This window comes from Zootoca vivipara, chromosome Z1 (assembly GCF_965207765.1).
Source record: "Zootoca vivipara chromosome Z1, rZooViv2.hap1.1, whole genome shotgun sequence".
NCBI classification, from domain to species: domain Eukaryota; kingdom Metazoa; phylum Chordata; class Lepidosauria; order Squamata; family Lacertidae; genus Zootoca; species Zootoca vivipara.
Genome location: NC_142583.1, coordinates 73055744 through 73081274, shown reverse-complemented (window position 1 = coordinate 73081274; position 25531 = coordinate 73055744). Strand labels below are relative to the sequence as shown.

General features: G+C 50.2%; 2 protein-coding genes across 5 annotated transcripts; one reads left to right on the top strand and one right to left on the bottom strand.

The window, feature by feature from the left end:
- The first annotated feature begins 1619 nt into the window (after nucleotides 1–1619).
- TEX261 (testis expressed 261) lies at nucleotides 1620–8493 on the top strand. 3 transcript variants are annotated; one of them, XM_035103732.3, is made up of 6 exons: nucleotides 1620–1763; nucleotides 3168–3247; nucleotides 4344–4497; nucleotides 5441–5508; nucleotides 6332–6370; nucleotides 7152–8493. In XM_035103732.3, the coding sequence occupies exons 1-6, from the start codon at nucleotides 1694–1696 to the stop codon at nucleotides 7734–7736; spliced, it is 996 nt and encodes a 331-aa protein (XP_034959623.3). In that variant the 5' UTR covers nucleotides 1620–1693; the 3' UTR covers nucleotides 7737–8493. The 3 variants fall into 3 exon arrangements, with proteins under 3 accessions (XP_034959623.3, XP_034959624.3, XP_088516866.1); XM_035103733.3 differs by having other exon boundaries at nucleotides 6268–6370; XM_088660740.1 differs by lacking the exon at nucleotides 5441–5508 and having other exon boundaries at nucleotides 6268–6370.
- Nucleotides 8494–14435: 5942 nt separating this feature from the next.
- ANKRD53 (ankyrin repeat domain 53) lies at nucleotides 14436–25240 on the bottom strand. 2 transcript variants are annotated; one of them, XM_088660737.1, is made up of 6 exons: nucleotides 23818–23999; nucleotides 22562–22700; nucleotides 20962–21161; nucleotides 17680–17844; nucleotides 15784–15904; nucleotides 14436–15344 (listed from the first exon to the last, which is right to left on the bottom strand). In XM_088660737.1, the coding sequence occupies exons 1-6, from the start codon at nucleotides 23856–23858 to the stop codon at nucleotides 14589–14591; spliced, it is 1422 nt and encodes a 473-aa protein (XP_088516863.1). In that variant the 5' UTR covers nucleotides 23859–23999; the 3' UTR covers nucleotides 14436–14588. The 2 variants fall into 2 exon arrangements, with proteins under 2 accessions (XP_088516863.1, XP_088516862.1); XM_088660736.1 differs by lacking the exon at nucleotides 23818–23999 and adding an exon at nucleotides 25043–25240 and having other exon boundaries at nucleotides 14480–15344.
- Between the last annotated feature and the right edge of the window lie 291 nt (nucleotides 25241–25531).

Genomic DNA, 25531 nt, shown 5'->3' with positions numbered 1-25531 from the left:
AAGGAGTGTGGTGGAGTCTCCTTCTTTGGAGGTCTTTAAGCAGAGGCTTGACAGCCATCTGTCAGGAATGCTTTGATGGTGTTTCCTGCTTGGCAGGGGGTTGGACTGGATGGCCCTTGTGGTCTCTTCCAACTCTATGATTCTATGAAATGGAGGGCCACAAAAAGGACAGAGGCCCCTGTGGTGTTCAGTCCGTGGCAGCTCTTTCACACATGAAGGTCATCACTTGATCTTGCTTTCCTGGGCTGGTCAACGTGGAGTTGGGAAAACCCCCGGGAACTTTCTCCCCTCCTCCTTTTAAACGTCTGCTGAAGGCTCTTCTGCGGCTTTTCGGACAATAGTGCAACTAATTTTGATCCAGTTTAGAAATTGCAATATTTATACAAATATCGTATAGCCCAGGTGGCGCTGTGGGTTAAACCACTGAGCCTAGGGCTTGCTGATCAGAAGGTCAGCAGTTCGAATCCCTGTGACGGGGTGAGCTTCCGTTGCTCGGTCCCAGCTCCTGCCAACCTAGCAGTTCGAAAGCACATCAAAGTGCAAGTAGATAAATAGGGACCGCTACAGCGGGAAGGTAAGCGGCGTTTCCGTGTGCTGCTCTGGTTTGCCAGAAGCAGCTTTGTCATGCTGGCCACATGACCTGGAAGCTATACGCCGCCGGCTCCCTCGGCCAATAATGCGAGATTAGCGCGCAACCCCAGAGTCGGTCACAACTGGACCTAATGATCCCTTTACCTTTTTTACCTTTACCTTTTTTAGAAATTGCAATATTTATACAACAGCTGCCTTGATCCCCTACACTTTTCCCTTTCATTTTTTAAAAATGCAGTAGAATTCTGTGTGTTTGCTTGCAGATTGAGGCAAGTAATTAACAGAACAATCCAACAGTATCAGCACACTTCCTTCAACAGGCAACTTCTGCTTATGCATCTACTCATTCCTGAAAACAAAAGAAAGTTACAGGGAACCAGGCAGAGGGCCTTATTGGTAGTGGCACCCGCCCTGTGGAACGCCCTCCCACCAGATGTCAAAGAGAAAAACAACTACCATACTTTTAGAGGACATCTGAAGACAGTCCTGTTTAGGGAAGCTTCTAATGTTTAATAGATTGTTGCATTTTAATGTTCTGTTGGAAGCCGCCCAGAGTGGCTGGGGAAACCCAGCCAGATGGGCGGGGTATAAATAATATATTATTATTTTATTTTATTTTAAGAAAGAAAGAAAGAAAGCACATTTAATTAAACAATCTGTGGCCTTTTAAACTGTTTTTAAATTATTTTTGTTTGCTACCACGGCATGTATTTTTGTGTTTTTATATTGTGATTCCGGGATGAAGGGTGGTATAGAAATTTAATTAAGAATAATAACAACAATTAATTAATTAATTAATTACGTGTGTACGTGTGTGTGTTTGTGCGTGTGCGTAGGCAGCCAGGCATCGCTCGCTTTTGCTTTGCTGGCTGTGAGGAATCGCGGGGGAGGGGGGGGGAAGCTCCTCATGCAGTGCGTCCTCCCAGCCGCCAGAGGCCCCCGCGGCGCGCTCGCTCTCTCTCCCTCTCTGCCGACGCTCCTCTTTGCCGCGCCTCCCTCCGTGACGCACCTCCGAACACTTCCTCCTCGGCCGGAAGTGGCGGGGCGGAGCCTCGGCTGCCGATCCGCCGGGTGAGGCGAGGGGACGACGGCGACGGCGACGATGTGGTTCATGTACGCGCTGAGCTGGCTCGCGCTGCTCATCCAGGCCGCCTTCGTCACGCTCGGCATCGGTGAGGAGGCCCCTCGGGATGAGGCGGAGGCGGCCACCTCACCTCTACCGGTCATTCCCCCCCCCCCGCAGCCCCACAAGTGGTCGCTCCCTCCTCCTCCGCGGCCCGTCCGACCTCTCTCCTCCTCCCCCCCTTTCGAGAACGGCAATGGTACGGCCCGACTCTGGCCTACCAATAGGCGGCCGCGGCCTCCCCTCGCGCCCAAGGAAGGCGCGGGTAGGGGGCGTGGCCGGGGAGCTGCGCCTGCGTGGAGCCTCCCCTTGCAGGGGCAGTCTACCCCTGAGAAGCAGCTGAGCCAGTCGGGCCAGTGGCACATCCAGTCCACCCTCCTGTCTCACTACCAAGTGCCTATTATGGGAAACCCGCAAGAGCCCCGTCTCTCCCCTGCGGTTTCCAACAGCTGCTGTGCCGAAGCATTTGGGTGTAGGAGAAACCCAGCCAGATGGGCGGGGTATAAATAAATTATTATTTTATTATTATAGCCCTTCCTTCCTTCCACGAGTTGGCCTAATCCTCTTCGTTTCTTGGGATCTCCCGCTACAGCCCGTCCCTCCCAGATTAATTCCTCTTCCTCTGAACTTGGCATGGACCATTGCTTCAAATAGGCGGCCGAGGGACTGGCCAGCTGGGTTGAGAAGCCTTCCAAAGGAGATTAGAGCAATGAATGGAGGATCAGCCCCTGGGTCTTGGGCAAGCGAGGAGCTGGTCTCTGATTATCGGTTGCTGGGGGCAACGCCTTCCTGCCTTGCTTGCCAGATTTTGGGGAGAAGCCCCTTAGTTTGCACCCCTGCAGGAGGGGCATGAATTTAGGATGAAGTGAGGATCTTGCTTTCAGTCAGCAGCTGCAGTTGCTCCACCTCTGTAGTTTCACTTATTCTGTCCTGTTGTCTCCAGAGACTTTGTCCAATGCTGGCACTGAACAGACCCTCTGGTGGGATGGAAAGAGCATGGCAAAGGAAATTTAAGCACCACAAGGAAAACTCGCAGAATAAAGCGTTGTTTTGCTTGCTGTGTAACCGTTGGAAGTAATGGAATCCTTGAGTGCTAAGACAAGGGATCTTGAGGGAAGACATTTTTAAAAAGTAACAATTGCTTATTTGTTGGTTTTCTGGAAAAGCTCAGAGATTTGAAATCTGAGGTGACAATGATTGCAAACTGAGTATTTGGCCTCAGCGCTTGATGTGAGCTGGGCATGTGAAACTCCAAGCTCCACCTCCCATGGACCCACCAAAGCCACAAGACCTGGAGTTTCTTACTGTCTTTGGAGTTCACAAATCAGAGGCTATGTGGCAGAAGTTGTAGGAATTGTTGGTCTCAATGCACACACACACACACACACACACACACACACACACACACAGCTGTGTTTGTGTCCCAACCAGCTCCTTTTCTTCTCTCTTCCAGCGGCTGGCTTGTACTACTTGGCTGAGTTGATAGAAGAGTACACAGTGGCAACCAGCAGGATCATTAAGTACATGATCTGGGTAAGTCTCTGCCTGCCTTTGGAGCGAGTTCTCTGCCCTTATCGATGCCACCCAGCGGTGCAAGCCTCGCTGGCACAGTGTGAGACCAGGAAGGCCAAAATAAGTGCCGGGGGAGGAGTTCTTCAGGCGGCTTATTGGGGATGGAGAGAGAGTTGCCTGGCAAGAGGCTTGTTCCAAACAAAAGCTGAACTTGAAAAATAGTTGTTGTGAGAAGCCTAACAGCTTCTATGATCTTGCTGTCATTCCTGCTGGCTGCTCACAGCTGCTTTGTTCCTTTCACATTATTACTATTTATATTTATCCAATGCATTCAGCTGCAATCCTAACCCCACTTACCTGAGAGCAAGCCCCACTGAATTCAGTAGGACTTTTGTGTAGGCGCTCATGGTCACTTTCCCCAAGAAGTCTCAAAGCAACTTACAAAAATAAATGACTGGTTCACTTTTGCTTGGGAGAAATGTCTTTGCCTGGTGCTGGAAAGAAGTCTTTGTCTGTGCCAGGCAAGCCTCCTTGGGGAGAGCATTCCATAAGCCACTACTGAAAAGGCCCTTCCTCTTTTTGGTATCCTCTTACACCAGTGGTTCTCAAAGTGGGAATACCTTGGGGCTAAGAGGCAAGGGCAGGCAGAGGGCATTGGAGGTGTAAATGATTCTCAGGCTTTGAAAAACTGATATCACTGGATCAAATTTATCCATTTTCTTGAATTCATGAAACTAATTGTTTTAATAGGATTTTGAGGGATTGTGAAATGTTGCTATTTTGAATTTTATTGAGTTATTACATTCCTTCATGGGTTGTGTAAACTGCTATTGTGAATACTGTAATGCTTTTTATAGGGTGGGGTGAGTAGCACAGGGATGAGTTTATGGAAGCAGGGTTTGCAATGCCTGCTCTAAACTAAGCTTGTATATATTTGTGTAAGTCCCCCAGAGGGGATTAGTTTTCCATGTGCATCTAAACGGATATAAGAGCTAGCAGGGTGGCACAGACCACAGAGAAACCAGACAGGCTGTTGGGTGAGATGGGGTCTTCCTTTCCTCTGCGGCCTGCTGTTTTCCCCGTGGCAACAGCTTTCACTGACAATGGTGTCTCTCAGTTCTCCACAGCTGTGCTGGTTGGGCTGTACCTCTTTGAGCACTTCCCGGGCCTCATGGTGGGAGTGGGCCTCTTCACCAACCTGGTCTATTTTGGATTGCTGCAGAGCTTCCCTTTCATCATGCTCACCTCTCCAAACTTCATCCTGTCCTGCGGTGAGTGCCTTTCAGATGCTGGGCACCAGATACAACAACCTCTAGTGTCGAAACAGCCTGCCTGTGCTGAATCTCGTCAGAGTCTGGAGGGTCTCAGCTCTTGCTTGAATTGATCTCGTGGCCAAGGAGCAAATTGCTCTGCCCTTGTCATTGTGTTCTTGCTCTCCCAGGTGGAAGATGGTCACTGTTTTTGTCCCAGTGGAGGAAGTGGGAGTCTTTGAGAAGGAGTCTTGTCCCTTCAGGGGGGATCCCGATAGGGAAGTTGGTGCAATGGATTGATCTGGGAAATTATGCTGGCGTGGTATGCCTGTAGACAGGCAAGGCTCCATAGGCTGAGACCGGCTGCTTGAATGCTGCCTGGAAGGCTGGACAGCCCAAATAGGTGCTAGGGTATAGTGCAGCAACTGGGCACTTCCTTGGCGTTGGGTCTGTTCTGGAGGTTTAGGCAACTGGAGGAGGCTGTTGGCCTCATATAATGAGCGAATGAAGCTAAGATTGCTTCATTTATCTTATTTGCTGAGGACAATGTTCGGTCCTTTTAGACTGAGCTCCACCCTTCACTGAAGCAAAGGTTAAATGTGCATATTCTTCCTGTTATCATCCCCACCCACCAGCATTTATAATGCAAACTTGCTTTCTTGCTTATTACTCTGTAAAACACCTTGGACTCTGAAGGTGCCATAGACGTAATAACACTCATTCAGTTGCACCAACAAAACTAGGGTGTTTTCCTCCCCTCCTTTTTGCATAGTTACTCAGTTCAGTTGCTTCTGTTTGAACCCAGGATTCAGAGGTTTTACAAATTTCTGGGGTTGGAGTTTTGATCACAGGAACTAGCCATGGAATTGGTGGCGATGGGCAGGAGGGAGGCATGGCTGAATCGGTATGCTGATGGAGATGCTGCTTCTCACCTTATAATTTGCTTTTTTCCCCCGATTGGCAGTGTTGGTTGTGCTGAACCACTATTTAGCATTCCAGTATTTTGCGGAAGAGTATTACCCATTCTCGGAGGTAAGAGATGCCACTGGCTGTCTTGTGGAGCTTGGGCATTGGGGAGGAGGGCAGAGGTGAGCTGCCATGGTAGTAATTTTAATAATAATAATAATATTATTATTTATACGCCACCCATCTGGCTGAGTTTCCCCTTTTGGGTCTGCACCACATTTTCAAGTTTCTTTGGACCTAGCCAAAAGACACCTGAAAGGTTTGAGAGTCTCATGGCAAAGCGTTTTTCTGCTGGCTCTGGGTTTTTTGCTGGTTTTGATGTTGATCTTAAAGGACCCTTACTGCAATCTAAAGGATGCCACCATCTCAGCAGGCAGAGACAGCTCTGTCCTATCACTATGGATAATAGCAAAATGATCCCATTTCGTGTTGCATGTGTAGCACCTCTGCTAAAAGGAGAGAGGGATCACTCTCCCATCTGATCTCACACTTGCACTGCTAGTTATTGAAACTGCCTCTAATTCATGGAGGAGAGGGATTTTGATGGCTACTATCCAGGATGGCTCTGCTGTGCCTTGGAGGCAGCAATGCATCTGGGTGCAAAGGGCTGGAAACCAAAGGAGGGGAGAGGTGAGAATCCTGCTTGCTGGTTTCCCACAGGCACCTGGCTGGGCACTGTGAGGACAGGGCCAGGCGCAGGGTGCTCTTGTTCCTGGGGACTAAGACTCTCTCTCTCATGTGGCTTCCTGGGACCCTGTGGATTTTATTTGCAGAAGAGAGTAGGTTGCGGCTCTTCTTGATGCTCTCTCCATGTTTCGCCCCCAGGTGCTTGCCTACTTCACCTTCTGCCTGTGGCTAATCCCCTTTGCCTTCTTTGTTTCATTGTCAGCTGGGGAGAATGTGCTGCCTTCCACGGTGCAACCAGGAGGTGAGTTCCGCAGGCGTGGCATTGACAGCCCCTGTCTTCCCCCTAGCCTGGTGTCCCGCAGGTGTTTGGGAATTTCTGGGGAGGGGGCGTCTTCAGCTCAGCGGCAGAAGCACAGGCTTTCTGTGCTCAAGATCCCAGGTTCAGCTCCTGGTGTCTCCCAAGTGAGGCTGCGGATGCCCCCTGCCTGAAATCCCAGAGAGATGCTGCAAGCCAGTGTTTCTGGACCAAATTGTATGCCTTTGTGGACTGGGATGGTGGGGGTTGTAGTCCAAAACATATTTCAGACACCAGGTTGAGAGGCCTGCTAACCAGAATGGTGGGAACTCTGTAGCAGGGTTCTGCGGCTGAAATAAATGACTTGTATTATTATTTTGCATTCCCTAGATGTCTAGCAGAACTTGCTGGAAAGAACGGGGTGGAGGAGGCAGCAGCTGTGGAAGTCAGGGCTGGTGGCAGCTGAAATGGTTGGGGTTGGAGTGGTGGCTTTAGATTTTAGGAAATTTTAATCTTACCAATGCCACCTTAAAGACCAGAAAGTTGATTTTCTGGATATGTGGACGCACAGAATGCCAAGAGAACCCCGTGTCTTACCTTCAGCCCAGCCAACTGATCAAATCTCCTAGGCAAAGGGTCACACTCTGGGCTATTGAGCGATGCCTCTTAGGAACTACAAGTCTCATAGTGCGGTGCTTAAGGGCAACGGCTACGACAGGACCCTCTCTCTCTCCCCCCCCTCCATTGATGATGTGATGACTCCCTGGGTTTTTCTTTCTCTCCTCAGACGATGTGGTATCGAACTACTTCACGAAAGGGAAGAGAGGGAAGCGGTCTGGCATCCTGGTCATCTTCTCGTTCATTAAGGAAGCCATCTTGCCCAGCCGCCAGAAGATGTATTGAGCCCTCCTTCCAGCCGCCCCTCAGCGTCTTCTGTTCACGAGGGAACACACTTGCCCCAAGGGAAGTGAGGGGTCCCTGGGCCTCGGCCTTCCCCTCCCCCTTTCGCCTGCCCAAGGGACGCGTTTGGGACGAACAGACTGTGAATTGCTGGGCAACCACCTCTCCAGGGTGGCTGTGCTTTCTTGGCAGCCTGCTTGTGAGGTGTGTGTGGCCAAGGAAGGCAGCAGCCCTGTCCCAGTCTGGATCCTGCGTTTCTTTAAACTGGATGGAGCCCTGCAATGAGCTGTTTCTGTCTTCTTCACATTTAAAAGCCAAAAACATTTCGCAAAAGGTGCTTTTGTCCATGGACTCGTCTCTTCCTTGGTGTGAAGGTGTTCCCAGGTTTGACCAGGGTTCGAATGGACTCAATGATCGACACACCCAAGCCCCTCCCACTGCCAAGATTCTTCCAAAGAGTTTAATTTGTTGAAATCCGTGGAGAAGCAATGGCGAGATTGGCATTTCAGAGACACTTCATGACTTTGTAGGGGAGAGGTGGGCAGGAGCCCAGACTCCTACGTGCCTCTTTCTCGTTTTTGGGAGGCAAATCTGTGATCAGCATTTGTGGACATGGATCCTTGCCTCAGTGACTAGGAAGCGGGAACCCCCTCTTGCCCCATTTTGACTGGGGAGTCCTTTCTTTCAAGGATGCTTGGGGGGGCGCTGTGTGTGGAGGGTGTAGACATAACTTCATTTGGCAAACTAGGGGTGATCATTTGCACAGATTTCCTAGAGCTGCACTCTTCTTGCAGCACTCGAGGTAATAAATTGAAAGGCCCGTTTTTTTTAAAAAAAGATTGCTGGCATATCTCCTGCCCCCCCTCAATTCAGCAGTTTTAATAACCTGGAAGAACGCCGCCTTGAGTGAAAATCAAGCTTCACAAATACCTGAGAACATCGGGAGAAGCGGACAATGAAAGTGCAAATAAGAAACCTGGAGTGCAAAGGGCTTTTTTGTTTTCATCCAGGTGTGGAATCCGGTTCTTCCAGTTTCCATTTGGTTTGGCACCTCCTCAAGTATTCTGGGATGGTTTCTGAAGAAAGGCTGCTGCTGCTGCCCACTGTGTTGTGGATGCTGACAACACTACCACATTGTTCTCTCTTAAATTAATGGACGTTTTGGTTTCTTTCTGAGCACACCGTCCGTGTTAATAAAGGTGTTAGGTGAAATTTGCCTTAAAAGCGAAGAAGGGCAAGCCACTCTCTCCTCTCACGGGTGCCTGTCGGAAGCAGGAGTGGGCCGTCATCTGGGATGATGAGGTGTTCCTCTCTGGGCTGTTGGTTCGGCCCAAGGACTTGGGAGGCAAGGCAAGGCAAGCATTTGCCTGACCTCTTGGAAGGGGCTACCTGGGATCTGGGCAGTGGACCCAGCGCTTGCTGCTTTCAGGTGTGTTGTGGGCCAGCCCAGAGGTGGTGTGTTTGCTTTCCCCCTCCTTGCCATGGAACCCTGTGAGCTGGGTTTTTTAAAAAGAAAGAAAGAAAGAAAATACTTCCCCTTTATCAGGCACTTCCTTCTGCATTGACAGCAGAGGAGGGGAAGTTAAAGCCTTTGCCAGCATGTCAGCCTCTTCCTCTTGGCTGTAGGGGGAGGACAAGTCTAGCCTACCTAGACTCCCCTGTCTGGCAGTCTGATGTACAGGGGTTTCATTCACTCCTGGGGCTGGTTTTGTGCGTATGCAAAGTCCCAGAAGAGGTCCCCAGTGTGTTCACCTAAAGAGCCTGCAATAGCTGGCTTAGGAAAGCGTTTGGGAGCCCCTTTCAGCCAGAGCAGTCCATTCTGGGGTGAGGTAGACCCTTTCGCCTGACTTGGCAGAAGGCATGGGCAAGGACACCCACAAAGAGGCACCTGTGCCCGCCTGCATGCACATATATGACCCCCCCTCCCCAGCCATGCTTTCTGTCACATGCAATCCAGCACTCTTAACCGTAATCAGGTGGTGGGGGAGAACTTATTGCAGCCTCCCCCCCCCAAAAAAAGCCTATTTGCAATGCAGGGATGGGGGAGGTTAACTTTTCCCATGTGCTGCAAGTATGGTCCTATGCCAAAAACAGCCGCCCGTGCCGCATTTAGGCTTGACAAGCAGCGCTGCTGGAGCTGAGGCTGTTTTCTAATTAGGGTAAGGGAGGGGGTGGTTCTGGCATGGCACACAGAGTTTCTTAACGGCACACTTAGGCGTGATGAAATCGCTGTTGCGGCGCCAGGAGGGAGTAGAGGCGGCTGGCTGAAGAGGTCCCTCAGCCCCAGAGGCAAACCTGGAATATGCTGCCGTAACCCTCGCCCCAACCCGTCCTCCCGGCTGCACCACCCCAGCCCTTCTGCTGCCGCTGGAGCGTCCCTCTCACCAAGAGTTCGCAAGAGCGGAGCGTTGTGGCGGCAGAAGCAGTGAGGCAGGGATGCTATCTCCGGCGCCTGCTTCGTGAGTGGGCCGGCACTGTTCAGTCTCCACCCCTTCTGTTGATGCTGAGATGGGCTCAGCTGCCTGACTTAATACAAGACACATTCCTGGGGTGAGACTCTGCAGACATCCGTGTGCAGCTGCTGGACACCTGGCAAGCCTAGAAGTTTGTGTCTGCCTGCCTGCACCCAAATCCTTTGCAGGGTCTGGCCTTGCGAAGTGGCTGAGAGTTACATCTCTTGCCAGAACCTCCCAAGCCTTATGCGGGAGTTTCCATTTGCTGATGGGCGATTCAAGCTAGATTGTGCTATGCCCCATGTGGACAGCCCACCCCCAGCAGTGCTGCCATGCAAGAGGGGTGGGTGGACTTTATCCAGGCTGCGGACTCTGCTGTGGCAGTGGCTCTCCCCCTTGGCTGTGGGGACTTTCATGGGCAAGGGACAAGGGCACACTGGGCTCCTTACATGCCTTCCTCCTTTGCTTGTATGTTCCTACAAAGACAAATCTGAGGTGGTGGAAGAAACTGGAACTCGCTTCTGCAGGAGGCAGTGATGGCCCGCAACGAGGATTAGACCAGGGGTAGGCAACCTAAGGCTCGTGGGCTGGATGTGGCCCAATCGCCTTCTCAATCCGGCCCCCACATGTTTTTACATAAGTAGAATGTGTCATTTTATTTTAAATGCATCTCTACTTGTGGGGCCTGCCTGGTGTTTTTACATGAGTAGAATGTGTGCTTTTATTTAAAATGCATCTCTGGGTTATTTGTGGGGCATAGGAATTTGTTCATCCCCCCCAAAAAATATAGCCCCCCCCTACAAGGTCTGAGGGATGGTGGACTGGCCCACAGCTGAAAAAGGTTGCTGACCCCTGGATTAGACAAATGCATGGGGCAGAGGGCTTTGAAGGCTGCTAGCCATGACCACTATATGCTCTTGCCTCCACAATTGGAGGCAGCCATGCTTCTGAATCCCAGTTGCTGGAAACCGCAGGAAGGGAGAGGGCTCTTGTGTTTGAATCCAGCTTGTGGTTTTCCCATAATGGGCATCTGTCTGGCCATTGTGAGAACTGGAATAAATGGACAACTGGCCTGATCCAGCGGGCTCTTGTGTTCTTAAGAATCCTCAGTTTTCCCAAAGGTGGGGCAGCTGTACACTAGACTCTGCCCCATAGGAGGCCAGTACTCATTGAGTGGACCATGGCTTTAATCAGCAAGGTCTTTGACAAGGTACCCCATGATATCAATGCTACCATTCAGTGGATTTGTAACCGGCTGACTGACTGAACCCAAAGGGTGCTCATCGAACCAGCCCCACAAGACTGATATGATAGTCATGTTCAAATATATAAAAGGATGTCATATAGAGGAGGGAGAAAGGTTGTTTTCTGCTGCTCCAGAGAAGCGGACATGGAGCAATGGATTCAAACTACAAGAAAGAAGATTCCACCTAAACATTAGGAAGAACTTCCTGACAGTAAGAGCTGTTTGACAGTGGAATTTGCTGCCAAGGAGTGTGGTGGAGTCTCCTTCTTTGGAGGTCTTTAAGGACCAGCCCCACAACTCTTCCCTAGTGGAGTTTGATGCTCATTGTGTCTGACCCTTACAGTGCTGAATAATTCACTTTACAGCTGCAAAACGTTTTGAAAGCCAGCTTCCTCAAGGTTTTTGTGTTCTGCACACTCCTGGCCTCTAGAGGGTGCAAGCAACACACAGTACAAAAAAGTACTACTATGGTACATACGGTACTTTCTCTGCCTGTTGAAACCCTCCAAGGTTTTATTTGGGGGGAGACCAATGTCAGCTGACATTCCCTACAAGGCGACTGTAAGCGTCTGGTGTTTGTATGTCATCTGCCCAGGTGCAAAATTCAGAAGGCATCCCTTTGTCCTAGAAACGGGACATGAGAAGGCCCATTTAAGGGGAGCTTTCTTCTCAATGCATGAGAGAGTACCTACAAGCCTGCACAGAGGTGGAGAAGCCATGCCAGATGGGGAGGCTGCAGTTCAGGGGCCTGGTGCTAGCTTGGCCCATGAGAAGCTCCCATGCCTCTCTAGCTAAAGAGGCAGCAGCAGGGTTAGGAAAGGCCTGAGCTGCTGGAGAGCTGCAGCCAAGAGCGTCGAGGGCCCTGTGGTCCGACTCACTGTAAGGCAACTTCAGGCCTCTGCGCAGATCCTGTGTGTGTGCGTGTGCGTGCGCATGCGCTTAAAGACATACAGAAGAGCCTTCCAGGTCAGGCCAGTGGTCCATCAAGTCCAGCTTGTTCTCAGGGTGGCCAACCAAGATGCCGCCTCTTCCTCCTCTTCTTCTTCTTCTTCTTCTTCTTCTTCTTCTTCTTCTTCTTCTTCTTCTTCTTCTTCTTCTTCTTCTTCTTCTTCTTCTTCTTCTTCTTCTTCTTCTTCTTTATGTTTAAAATAAACTTTATTAGAATTCGAATTAAAATACATTCACAAACACACTAAAGAAACAAGAATATAGAAATAATAACATACAAAAAAATATATAGAAATAATAACATACAAAATCATAATAATGTAACATAATATAATGTAAATAATGATCATAATAATCATAATCATAAAAAAAATCATAAAGAGAACAAACAACAAACCAAAATCGTACATTCAGGCATTCGTTCATACCCAAAATAAAAATAATCAAAATACATTTCAGCTATAGTCTTAATTTCCTTTTTACAATCATTTCATTTAAAACTAAGATTCCTCCCCCCTGTCCCCCCCCCACCCATTCCGACTTCCAGTCTTTCCTATATATTGATTATGTTTCTTTTGTCTAATGCATGCTTAATTTCCAATTTCTCTTTTTCTTTAATTGGGAATCTTTCGAAATATATTTAAAGACTAAGGTAGAAAAAGTGAATCTTGTGGCAGATTTATGAAGGGCAAGGAAATCAAGATGCCTCAAGCAAGATCAGAGCCCAAGAGCAACGCTCTCCCCTCCTGTGGCGTCCAGCAACTGGGATTCGGAAACATCGGTGCCTCCAACTGGACCTAAAGCACAGGCATCATGGCTGGGCTGGGCAATAGAACAATATATAGCCCCAAGCCGGCTTGAAGTCTGTATCGGTTTCATAATTTTTGGCCTGGCAATATATCACAAATTATGACGTGTGTGCTCTGCAAAAATCACAATATGGGAAAAACTGTGAAGCCAGCCAATGCCTCTACATCGCTCCATCCTTAATTCAGATGCCATGATGTATCGGCATATTGTGATGTTTAGCTGGTGATATTTCACAATGTTGAAAACCAGATATCGGCCAGCCCTAGCAGCCGTCAGTCACCCTCTCCTCCAGAAATCCATCTGGTCCTCTTAAAGCCCTCCCTGCCCCTGTGCAACTACGTTGAGTTCAAAAGGGCTCACAGCCCTTTTTAGAGGGTTGTGGGGCTGGGGGCGCAGTGCTTACATGCCAAGAGATCCCTGCTTAAGTTGCTGGTGTCGCCCTGCCCGCTGCTCCATGCGCAGCCTTTCATTTCCTTTTGCACTGGCACCACATTCCGGCATGTTTGCTGCCAAGCTGAGCTTTCTCCTCTCACGCTGCCTTGTACTTACAGCACAGTGGAGCCAGGATCGCCTAGCTGTTAGATTCCCTCTCTCACCAGTTGCCATTTCTTAACTGTGCCAGCCTCGAAGGGTTGTTATGAAGATACAGTGGGCAGATTCCAGTGGAAGAAGGATGGGATGAAAGCACGAATAATACGACTCATGAGCTTTTCTTATACTTGGGCACATGGAAAGGAGCTGGATATGTGATTCTGCTTACCTGGTCACTTTTCAGACCATGACACAGGTGGGATGGGAACCAGCCTTTCCCCAAAGATGGGGAACTTGCTGCCAGTGGAATTTGCTGCCAAGGAGTGTGGTGGAGTCTCCTTCTTTGGAGGTCCTTAAGCGGAGGCTTGATGGCCATATGTCAGGAATGCTTTGGTGGTGTTTCCTGCTTGGCAGGGGGTTGGACTGGATGGCCCTTGTGGTCTCTTCCAACTCTGTGATTCTATGATTCTTTCTCATGAGCTCAGAGTCAATCCCTTGACCTGCTGGATGTATTGGAACTTGAGGCCAGTTTAAGCGAGCAGTTTCCAGGAGAACCAATTGCCCCAATGATATAATAATAATAATATAATAATAATTTATTATTTATACCCTGCCCATCTGGCTGGGTTTCCCCAGCCACTCTGGGCGGCTTACAACAGAAAAATGAAATAAAATAATTAAACATTAAAAGCCTCCTTCTAAAAATCTGGTAGCTGTTTTTCTCTTTGACATCTGATGGGAGGGCGTTCCACAGGGCAGGCGCCACCACCGAGAAGGCTCTCTGCCTGGTTCCCTGCAACTTGGCTTCTCGCAACAAGGGAACCGTCAGAAGGCCCTCGGTACTGGACCTCAGTGTCCGGGCAGAATGATGGAGGTGGAGACGCTCCTTCAGGTATACTGGACCGAGGCCATTTAGGGCTTTAAAGGTCAGCACCAACACTTTGAACTGTGCTTGGAAACGTACTGGGAGCTAATGTAGATCTTTCAAGACCGGTGTTATGTGGTCTCGGCGGCCGCTCCCAGTCACCAGTCTAGCTGCCGAATGATTCTCACAAGGACTTAGAAACCTCAATACCAAATTAGAGCCAAGATCCAGCCTCTCGTAGGGATGACGCTGCCCAAACATATGAACCCTTGAACCACCAGGCCTTCATCCAGGATAGAGGAAACATAAACAAGCATTAAATAAGCTGATTTAATGCCCCGCTCCACCCACCCTGGTGCAAATGTTCTCATATCAAACTGTTTCAATGCAGACTCAAACGATTCTTTCCAGCCCTGTTGGGCTCTGCTGCAGAATTGGGGCTGGCACATATTTTTGTGCTGGGCGAGCGAACTACCCCACGGGTGAATCTTGGAGGCTGCTGCCTTTGCTCTGGGTAGAGGAGGAAGAGGAGATGTCTTTGCTACTGGCGCTGCCAGACTCTATCCTTGGAAAGAGTACTCGGGGGTCGCTGTAGGTGGCAAGGTGGGCGTTCAGCGTGCCCAGAAGGGCAGGGTCCACCGTCTGCCTCAAGCTCAGCGCCATCTGATCTGTCCAGCGATGCTCGGGGCCGGGGCGGCGCCTGCGCTGCAATCCGAAGATGTGCATGGGCCTGAGATCCCCCGGCACATCCAAACGGGTCGCCCGGGTGTCGGGATAGAGGCTCTTCTGGAGGACCTCAAAGGGCAGGTCGGGCATGTCCAGGACCTTGCCGATGCCGTCGACCTCGATCTGTGGCTCGCCAAAGCCATTCTTGTAGAGGAAGAGGAAGGAGGTGAAGTCGTGCTCCGCAGGCGGGTCCGGGTGGATTCCCAGCCGCACCGTCTCCGGCCGGCTGATGCAGGTGACCGGCAGGGAGGCTAAGTTGGTGCTGACGTTCCACGGCCGGCATCGCCGGTCCTTCGGCACCAGGTAAGTGTCGTCCACTCTCAGCGGGACTATTTCTTCGAAGGAGAGGATCGGGCTGGTCTTCTTCCTGGTTCCTCTGCGAGGGAGCACAGACTTTCGCTTCGTGTCCAGGCAGCGCACGATCCTGGCTGGAGGGGGAGGCAAATGCTTTTTGGCCAGCCACTGTTCAAAGGCCATTTTGTTGTTGAGGTTTATCTCCATCTGTAATGAAAGGACAAACAAGGCAGTGGGCGAAGGGGCACAGTCCGTCCTCTTCAGGGGGGTTGGTCAATCATATCTGCTAAGCCGTGGTTTTGACTCAAGTAAGCTGAGACCTTAGTTTACAATCATTGCCTGCATTGTGGCTACTAATGTTCATGATAAAATGTATTTCATTAACACAATTTGCATATTGATATCAGTGGAGAGGAGAAACGCCACATGGCACCTGCAGCAGCAAAACTGGACACCTTCATTTGCCCCAGCTGCAACAAAACATGTCGCTCCCCTATTGGTCTCTACAGCCAGAGACGGCGCTGTAACTCCCCAATGGTTTGACCTCTTTTAAACAGCCCATCCAAAGTATGTGGGGTAAGGAGCACCGGTAACCGAAACGACCACAAAGGGGGCTTTGCCTGTGCCCATCCGTACTGCTTTTTACCTGCTCTCTTTTAAAGAATTCGATTTTCTGCACCTCACACGCCTCCTTGATCTTGTTCAGTTTGGCGATCTGCTGGACAAACTTTGCTTTGTCTGCTTTCCACATGGCGCTGGCGAGAACCCTGCGGAGGCAGAGCACCAGCCTGGATGTGTGCAGCAGCAGGAGGAGGATCTGCCTCAGATGACTGGCAGAGAAAGACCTGCATCATCGTCCCATATCGCAAAGCTCCCCTGCTGGTATCCGTACCGTTTCCTGCACAGATGTTTCTAGAGGCACTTACAGCCTGTAGAAAGACCTGGGACGCATAAGGTCACTTGGCTAAGCAAAGGAGGGACCCCAGTTGCTGGAAAGCACAGGAAGCGAGAGCGAGCGTCTGTTGGTCTCAGGCCCTGCTTCTGGGCTTCCCCTTGGGACATCTGTTTGAACCGGAGCCTGGGCCAGAAGGCCCACTGGCCTGATCCTGCACTCAGACTCTGCTTATTTTCCTATGATGCTCTGAGGATCATATATGTAGGAGCTCCAGCTTCCCAGGGGCTTCTTGGTTGTGCCAGGAATCTCATGTACTGTATACTGAATAGACACAAGGACGTAGCAGATGCTCCAGAGAAGCGGACATGGAGCAATGGATTCAAACTACAAGAAAGAAGATTCCACCTCAACATTGGGAAGAACTTCCTGACAGTAAGAGCTGTTCGGCAGTGGAATTTGCTACCAAGGAGTGTGGTGGAGTCTCCTTCTTTGGAGGTCTTTGAGCGGAGGCTTGACAGGCATATGTCAAGAATGCTTTGATGGTGTTTCCTGCTTGGCAGGGGGTTGGACTGGATGGCCCTTGTGGTCTCTTCCAATTCTATGATTCTGTTCTGAATCGGATCATTGACCCATCTAATTCAGCATTGTCTGCACTGACTGGCAGCAGTGGCCCCAGTGGTGGAGGAAGAGGAGTGCAGGGGGAGCGCACTGCCCCCGGCAGCGCATTCCCGGTAGGGTGCCATTGCAGCTGCCCCCCACCTGTGCTAGGTGCCCCGCCCCCGGGACGTGCGCCAGCCCCATCCCCACCTGCTCTCCGCCCCTCCCCCCATTGCCAGGGCATGAAGCTTCACCACTGAGTGGCCCTCCAGGATTTCAGGCAGGGAGCCCTACCTGCAGGTGCCGGGGATGGAACCTGGGGGTCAAATGTGCTCCCCAGCCAAGGAATGCACACGGCAGAGAGTCAACCCTTTATTGTCCAAGGAAACAGTCGCTTCTACAGCTCTGGAGAAGCATGCACACCAACGTTGCGTCTGGGCAGCTGTTCCCGAGTCTGCGCTCTATAGAGCAGTTGCAGCATCTGGGGACCGCTTCCTCTCCACCGGTTTATGTACCTCCCCCCCCCCAACGGGCTGCATGCATGTAGCCAGAGACTGCGCCTGGGTGGAAGCTGCCTCTCCGCTTCTCCCTGCAATCCCCTCCTGGTTCTGGGAGACAGCAGTGCAGCAGGCAAAGGTGGGGAAGCACCCGGGCCCTTCACTTGCCTGGCCTGCCTCTTCCTCCTCCTCTTCCTCCAGCTCTGAAGCTTCCCCTGCCTCTGATCCTTGCTTCCTCCTGAATCAGGCTCCAGCCTCCCTCCCTGGGTGCGCATTTGTCAGCATCCTGCAGGTCCCTAGCCAAGCGGATGCTCTGCTCAGCTCTGCTCCTTCCCCGAAGCAGAGCTGGGATTCCTTCTCGCAACCCGCAAGCAACATTTTTTAAAAAATCATTTCTATCCACCAAAGGCAATATACTGGTAGCTTTTTGCCAGTTAAGGACAGGACTGAGTGTACTTCACACAGCACACAGGTGGGCACCTGGCGTATGCCCACCACAATGACCCCTGGCATGGCCGCCTCTTGCCCATGTCATCTTGATACAAATACTCACTTGGCACAGGACCTGTGGCCCCACATCCTGCACAAGTCAATGGGCTTCTGGCCCTCATAGTCCTTCATATGCACATCGGCCCCGGCCTTGATCAGGACGTGGATGCAGTTCTCACGCCCCTCGCTGGCTGCCTTGTGAAGCGGAGACACCCCGCTTTGGTTCTGCCTGGAAAACAAGAACCCCGGGGGTTTCATTGCTCAGCTGCAGAATGTTTTCAGAAATCTGCCCTGTGCTCTATGAATCGCAAAACAGTTATGAAGAGCAGAAAACATGACTCTGGAGCAAAAAGGCCATGGTCCCAGAGAACTAAGGGCTCTCTGCTTCTCCAGTTTTAAACGCCTTAAACCTGTGAGCGCTCATCATTACATAAAGCAAATGAAATGGAACCAAAACTTTAGACAAGTTCATGGAGGAGGAGAGGACTATCAATGGCTACTAGCCAGGCTGATTCTGCTCTGCCTCCACAGTCAGAGACAGCAATGCTTCTGTGGTCCCAGTTGCTGGAAACTACAAAAGGGGATATTTGCTCTTGTGCTCAGATCCTGCTTGCAGATTTCCCAGAGGCAACTGTTATCATTATTATTTATTAAATTTGTATACTGCCCTATGCCTGTAGATCTCACAGCATAAATGAGTGGGGTACAAATAAATTATTATTATTATTATTATTATTATTATTATTATTATTATTATTATGTAAAATACATAATAAAAATAACAAAATCAAACCAATAATCCCCCTCCCACAACACATTTAAAAGGGCATGGGATGTCAATCAGCCAAAGGCCTGGTTGGAGAAGCATGGTTTCACCTGGCACCTAAACGTGTACAATGAAGGTGCCAGGCAAGCCTCCCTGGGAAGAGCATCCCACAGATGGGGAGCCACTGCAGAGAAGGCCCTGTTCTCGTGCTGCTACCCTCTGGACCTCTCAAGGAGGAGGCACACAAAGAAGGGCCTCAGAGGATGATCTCCGGGTCTGGGTAGGTTCCTATGGCCAGAGGCAGTCCTTGAGGTATTGTGGTCCTGAATCATTTAAGGCACGGGTGTCAAACACAAGGCCCGGGGGCCTAATCCGGCCCGCCAGACCTCATCATGTGGCCCGCCGAGTGCCCCAGCCAGCGGGACCCAGCAGCGGGACCTTGCTGCTGAAGCAAAGCGCCGACAAACAGCTGGGGCCGGGGGGGTGGGTGGGTCGAAAGTTGGCCAGAGCAGCGCTGCGTGGAGCGCCCCGAGCCACAGCAGGAGAAGGAGGAGGCAGCTTGCTGGGTCAGTGCCCAGCAGCGCCGCACGGAGAGTCCCGAGCCTCTGGGACGCAGCAGTGCTCTGTAGCACTTTGAATCCTCCTCCTCCTGCCACGGCTCGGCGCCTGGAAACGGCTGCTGCTGCTGAAGCACAGACAAAGCACCCAGCAGCGCCGTGTGGAGGAGGAGGATTCAAAGTGCTACAGAGCACTGCTGCGTCCCAGAGGCTCGGGACTCACCGACCCGGCAAGCCTCCGCCTCCGCCTCCTCTTGCCTCACCTCCTCCTCCTCCTGCCGCGGCTCAGCCTCATGAACGTGAGCTCAGCAGCGGCTTAGCCTCTCGAATGTGCAGCTCAGCCTCACGAACGTTCTGAGGCTTTACGCACTTCTCCTAAAACGGACACCCGCTGCCTCACGCTGCACGGGAAATGCTTTTTGCCCCTGGGTCCCTTCGCGCTCTTTTCTGGCGCTGAATCAAGGCAGCGACCCCCCCCTTCCCTTCCTTCCTTCCTCTCTCTCGTTCTTATTCTTTCTTTCCCTCTCCTTCCTTCCTTCCTTATCTCTGTCTTCTCGCCCTCTTTCTTTTTCTTTCCTTCTTTATTCCTTCTTTCCTACTCTTCTTTCTCTCACCTCTTTCCTTCCTCTCTCCCTCCTGCTCCCTCTTTTGTTTCTTTCTTTCTTCCTTTCTTCCTTTCTTCCTTCCGTCCTTCCCATCTTTCTTCCTCTCCCTCATTCTTATTCTTTCTTTCCCTCTACTTCCTTCCTTCTTTCTCCCTTTCCGTCTTCTCTCCCTCTTTCTTTTTCTTTTCTTCTTTATTCCCTTCCTTATTTCCTACTCTTCTTTCTCTCCCCTCTTTCCTTCCTTCCTCTCTCCCTCCCACTCCCTCTTTTCTTCCTTCCTTCCTTCCTTCCTTCCTTCCTTCCTTCCTTCCTTCCTTCCTTCCTTCCTTCCTTCCTTCCTTCCTCCCCTCCCTCTCCCTCTCCCTCTCCCTCTCCCTCTCCCTCTCCCTCTCCCTCTCCTCAGAAACATAGGATGCTGCTTTATACTTCTGGCCCTTAAACCCTGGAACCAGGAGAGCAGCTCCAGTGAGTCAACCTCAGCCAGTCCCTTTGGTGAAGGGTGGTGGCTCACTGGCAGAACATCTGTCCTGCATGCAGAAGGACCCCAGCATCTCCAGGTACTAGTAGCTCTGCAAAGCTCCTGCATGAAACCCTAGCGAGCCTCCACCACCCAGTGCAGTTACCAAAAATCATTTTTCAATAAATTGTACAATAATTTTACATTTGAATATCTACTTGCCATTATTCTGACTATGTTTCTGCTTTCAGAGCTAGTTATTATTTACATTATTACAAAAAACAGTAATAATTGAATGCAGTGACAATAATTTATGATAATAAAGAGTGGACACATAGTCCTACAGATACAACCGGCCCTTTGAGGGTGACCAAACTGCTGATGCGGCCCCCGATGAATTTGAGTTTGACACCCCTAATTTAAGGATTTATAGGTCAAAACCAGCACGTTGAATTGGGCACAGAAACTAATTGGCAGGCAATGCAGCCACTTTTCAGCCCCTGTGAGAACAGGATGCTGGACTAGATGGGCCACTGGCCTGATCCAAGCACAGATCCTGTTCTAAGCATAGACTGCAATGCTCCCCAACCTCAGTAGGGCTGGCTGTGAATGACGGAGATTGGGGCTTGTTCATCACTTAGCCCTCCCAGGCTTCCTCAACCTTGGCCCTCAAGGTGTTTTGAGACTACAATTCCCATCATCCCTGACCACTGGTCCTGCTATCTAGGGATCATGGGAGTTGTAGGCCAAAAACATCTGGAGGGTCGAGGTTGAGGAAGCCTGGGCTGTACCTGCCCCCTTGTCCCGTGACTGAATGACTGCTGCTCCCCCTCCAGGGAAATCCCACTACTTGGTTCCACGAAACTAAGTGAAGGAACGAGGCTCCGCTTTGCCTGCACTTGCCCCTCCTGCACATAGCCATGTGCGCACATGGGCACAATGGGGAGAGGAGGCAGCTCACACATTGACGTCGGCCTGTTTGTGGATGAGGTACTGCAGGCACTCCAGCGCCGCATTCCGGCTCTCCTTGCTCAGCACCAGGTGGATGGGCCTCCAGCCTGTCAGGCTGGCCAGGTTCACGTCGACCTTGAATTTCTCCACCAGCATCTGAATGCAGTCCAGGCGCCCGTACAAAGATGCCGTGTGAATCGCAGAGAAGCCCTGGCAGGAAGAGAAGACAAATGGCAGGAGTGGGCTGGTGGCGGCTTCTGTGACTTCTGCTCAGGCACCGACTCCCAGCCTCCCTCCACTGATGGGCTTCTCTGAGCCCCAGTGGCATGTCTGGAACCTCTGCGGGGACTTCTGCACAGCACAAAACATCCGTGCAGGAACAGCAGCCTTATCCAAATATATTTCATTGCATTTCTATGTTGTTTTCTTTCACCAAGGAGCTCAAGGTGGCGTATATGGGTCCTCATATAACCCTCCCCCCCCCACAAACCCTGTGAGGTTGGTGAGGCTGAGAGGCAGTGACTGGTCCTGAAAGTCACTCCCAGCGAGCATCATGGCCGAGTGGGGATTTGAACCCAGGTCCTAGCTCCACACTCTTAACCACGACACCACACTGACTCTTTATAGGGCTGTGGTGAACGTCAGGTGGGAGAGCCCCATCTGTGCTACTCTGAACTACGCATGGAATAAAACAGACTCCCTCTATGGAACACAAATGGGAGTTTGGAGCTGAGATGGAAATGGGGAGGCGACTTGCCTTCCCTGGCTGAGCTTAGACTTGAAACAGGGGCTTCCCAGCTCAAGCTCTTAGCCATTAAAAATCCTGCCTGTACCTAAGGTTTAGCGAAATCCTCCAAGCATAACCCTCTGCTTTCTGGAGAGGATTTCTTCTATCCATGGGGGACCCCCTGGGATGGGACAGGGAACAAGCCCGTACAGTATTCACACGATCGAGCGCAGTGACATCCTTGTTTGTAGGGGCGTTTCACTAGTCTCCCCCCCCCCCAGCTGTTCACAACAGATTAAAACCCAATACTGGAAACACGGTGAGTGTTAACCTAGCCTTACTCTCTGGCAACACTGCCAGAAAAGTCTGGGTTCGGATCTGCCCCTTTATCTATTCTTGCCTGGTCCCTATGCCACCCTTTGCCAAGTTGGTGAATGCTGATCCGCTCCCTCCCACTGGAATTGCAACCAGAATGGCTTATAGAACAACCTCGGATTTGCACACTTAACACCCGTATATGCTCTGAGGACCCTGATGAGGCAAGTTATTTATTTTCATAAATTTTATACATTGCTTGATTGTGGGGGTGGGGGGTGGGGGGGACGACAAACCTCAAAGGGGTTTACAAAAGGACATACCAATGAAATCAAGGAAGATTTGGAACAATAATATAAAACACTTTTTAAAAAGTTTAAACACTAAAACACCGCTTTCTGAACATCTGGCTAGCTTGCCTAAGGAAGAATGTTTTTAGCAGGCACCAAAAATAATACAGCGAAGGCACCTCCTGGATCTTAATAGGCAGGGAATTCCGAAGTGTGGATCAGACACTGCATGTGCCCCCAATCGCACCCCAAATCCGTGCAAACGAGGTGATATTTACATTAATGTCAGCCTGAGTCGGGCTTTCGGCTTTTTGGATACAAATCTGGAGCCAGTGAACTTGTCCGCTGCTGGCTGCGTACTGCGAGTCTCTCGGCAGGACTCTGGATGGAGTCTTAGACAACCTTCCAGCGAGAACACTGAAGAAGATGAAAAAGGCATGGCCAAGTCAATCACCCCCTTTAGACACATTTGCAAAATCCAAGGACATGGGAGACAAAGCTCACTCCATCATTGGCTCTGCTGCATCAGGAATCCTCTCCCCTCAGCTGTCCTCTGCGGGAACTGGGCGGATACAGGGGCATCTGAATACTCGAATTACTTTCCTTTGGTGTAACATGTTTTGTAGCCTTGTCGTACTTAACCATTATGTCTGTGCCATAAATAGTTCGCTACCTCCCACAAATTCACTTCCTTGCGGTTTATTTATTTGGGTTTTATTTTATGTCTGTATATGGACCACATATTTTGCCATCAGATCCTGTTTGATGATACTACATTTTGCAGAATCTTGTATAATGTTTTCCTGAAAACGAATAACGTGTGTGTACACACACATATACACTTAGCTGCCAACGTAACTGTGCCAAAGGACAGCCTCTGTGGGAGGGAGATGGGAGGTAACAGGGCTCCTTCCTTCAGATATACTGGGCACCATCTGCCCGTAAAATGGGCCAACTGGCCAGTATAGGACCCATGGTTTAGAGATTGGCGCTGGAGCTTTGATGTTCCTCTTCCCTCCCTGTCCCTTTGCCCTTGTGTGCTGTGTCTTTTCCTTGAGGTTAGAACCGCAGAAGTTGCCAAGGTCATCCAGCCCAACCCCCTGAGATGCAGGAATCGCAGCTAAGGATTGGAGGCCTGCCTTGACCGTGCACAAGCCTTTGAGGCGGGAGAGCAGGACGCAAACAAAATAACCAAGCAACCAACCAACCAACCAACCAAGGCAGGTGATGGGCAGAATTCCCCTCCCCAAACAGCCCCCTCCATGCAAGAAGGAGGCATTAGATTAGGAGGAAGGGGAGTGGATGTCCCCTAGGTTTGCCCCAAAAGGATCTATTTTGTGGGTGGGAGATAAGGCAGGGACCTCCAGCCCAATTTCCCAGCGAGGACTGAACATGCTCAGTGACTGCCGGCCGCCCCCCTGCGGCGCGAAATGGTACAGCCCCGCTCCGCCTGCACCCGCTCAGGACCGCACCACCTGCCCTGGCCGAGAGGGGTGGCTGGAGAGAGAGGGAGAGGGAGAGAGACGCGACTGGCCTTGGGGTGGCGCCGAGGCGGCCGCTCTTGGGCCTCGACATCCCGGCGGCGGCGCCGTTGCCAGGGCAACCCGCGCAGGCCGGAAGAGGCGCGCGGACGTCGTCAGGGAGGGGCGGGGGCAGGTCGGAAGCGCCGCCCCCTGGCGCCCCAGGGACACGCGGGTTCGGGCCCCTTAAAATGCCCCCCAAACTTATTTTTTTCTTTTCTTTTTTTGAGATTTTGCAAGAAAACTTGCCCCCCAAATTAATTAATTAAAATTAATTCATAATTAATTATGGCAACCCAAAATGATAAGTAGCCGTGTTGGTCTGAGTCGAAACAAAATTTAAAAAATTCCTTCAGTAGCACCTTAAAGACCAACAAAGTTTTTACCACAATAAAAACTTAGTTGGTCTTTAAGGTGCTACTGAAGGAATTTTTTAATTTTGTTCCAAAATGATAAGAATGCTTGTCACCCGCCTACTGAGAATCATCGTGATGGGTAGAAGGTAATTTGCTTCCCTGGTTTGCTGTTCTTCATTCAGCAACTCTTGCATTTCTCTCTGTTTTCTCTCTGTGTCCACATATTGTATAAATACTGTACATCTATTGTATATGTGTGCAATGTTGTTGTTGTTGTTGTTGTTGTTGTTGTTGTTGTTGTTGTTGTTGTTGTTGTTGTTGTTGTTGTTTATATACCATGCTATGCCCGCAGGTCTCAGGGTGGTTCACAGGATAAAATGAGAGTATAAAACCACAAAGTACAGAATCAAAATAAAAACCACCACCACATAATAACACGGCCCCCTTCCCCACATGTTTATACACACACACACACACACATATATGTATGAATTTATTTGGTTATTTTGCATGCATGGCCTGAGCACCCGCTTGTGGGTCCAGGGGGGGGGCATCTCTTTATCTGCAGGACCGGAGAGTTGGAAGCGAAGGGAGCTCTGTGGGTCAAGCGGGAGACTCTCTTGAGTCTCAATGTTGTGGGTTCAAGCCCCACGTTGGGCAAAAGATTCCTGCCTTGCAAGAGGGTTGGACTAGAAGATACTTTAAAAAATACTTGAGCTAAGAATTGTGCAAATATGATGCACACCCGGAGAAACATGAAAGCATTTAGGGACTGAGACATTTAGCACCACAAACAAGGCTAACAAATATCAAAGGCTTTTATAAAAACTGAATTAGAATGAACACACTAACTACATATACACAATTCACAACTGATAGTAACCTTAAAGAAAGGCATTTACAACTGATGAGTAATCTCAGAATATCCTCAGCTCCCAGGATCATTCATAGTGTTACGGAAAATCTGATAGTCTGCGCCAACTACCGGACAAAAGGGGGGTTAGAGAACCACAAGTTATACCAAGAGAAAAGTTAAAAGGCTAGTTTCATAGATTGGTTGTCCTTGACATGGGCATCTGTCCATCCCATTGCCTTTGAAACAATCTATGTACATTTTTTAAAAAATTGAAGCTTTTTAAAAATTCAAGATTTGCTGATGCTGGAAATACTTCAGAAATAATTTCTTCCCTTAGCTGCTTGAAAGTCAATCATTACTGAGAGTCAGTCATGATCAGCAGCATGACGCTGTTCAAATACTCTTCCAAATACGCTTTCAGGGATTTAATGCAGTTAAAAATAACAGCCTACTTACTAGTTCAAAAGGAGATCTAGGATGGCGTGTCATTGACACGGTTACTTTAGTGGCACTGAC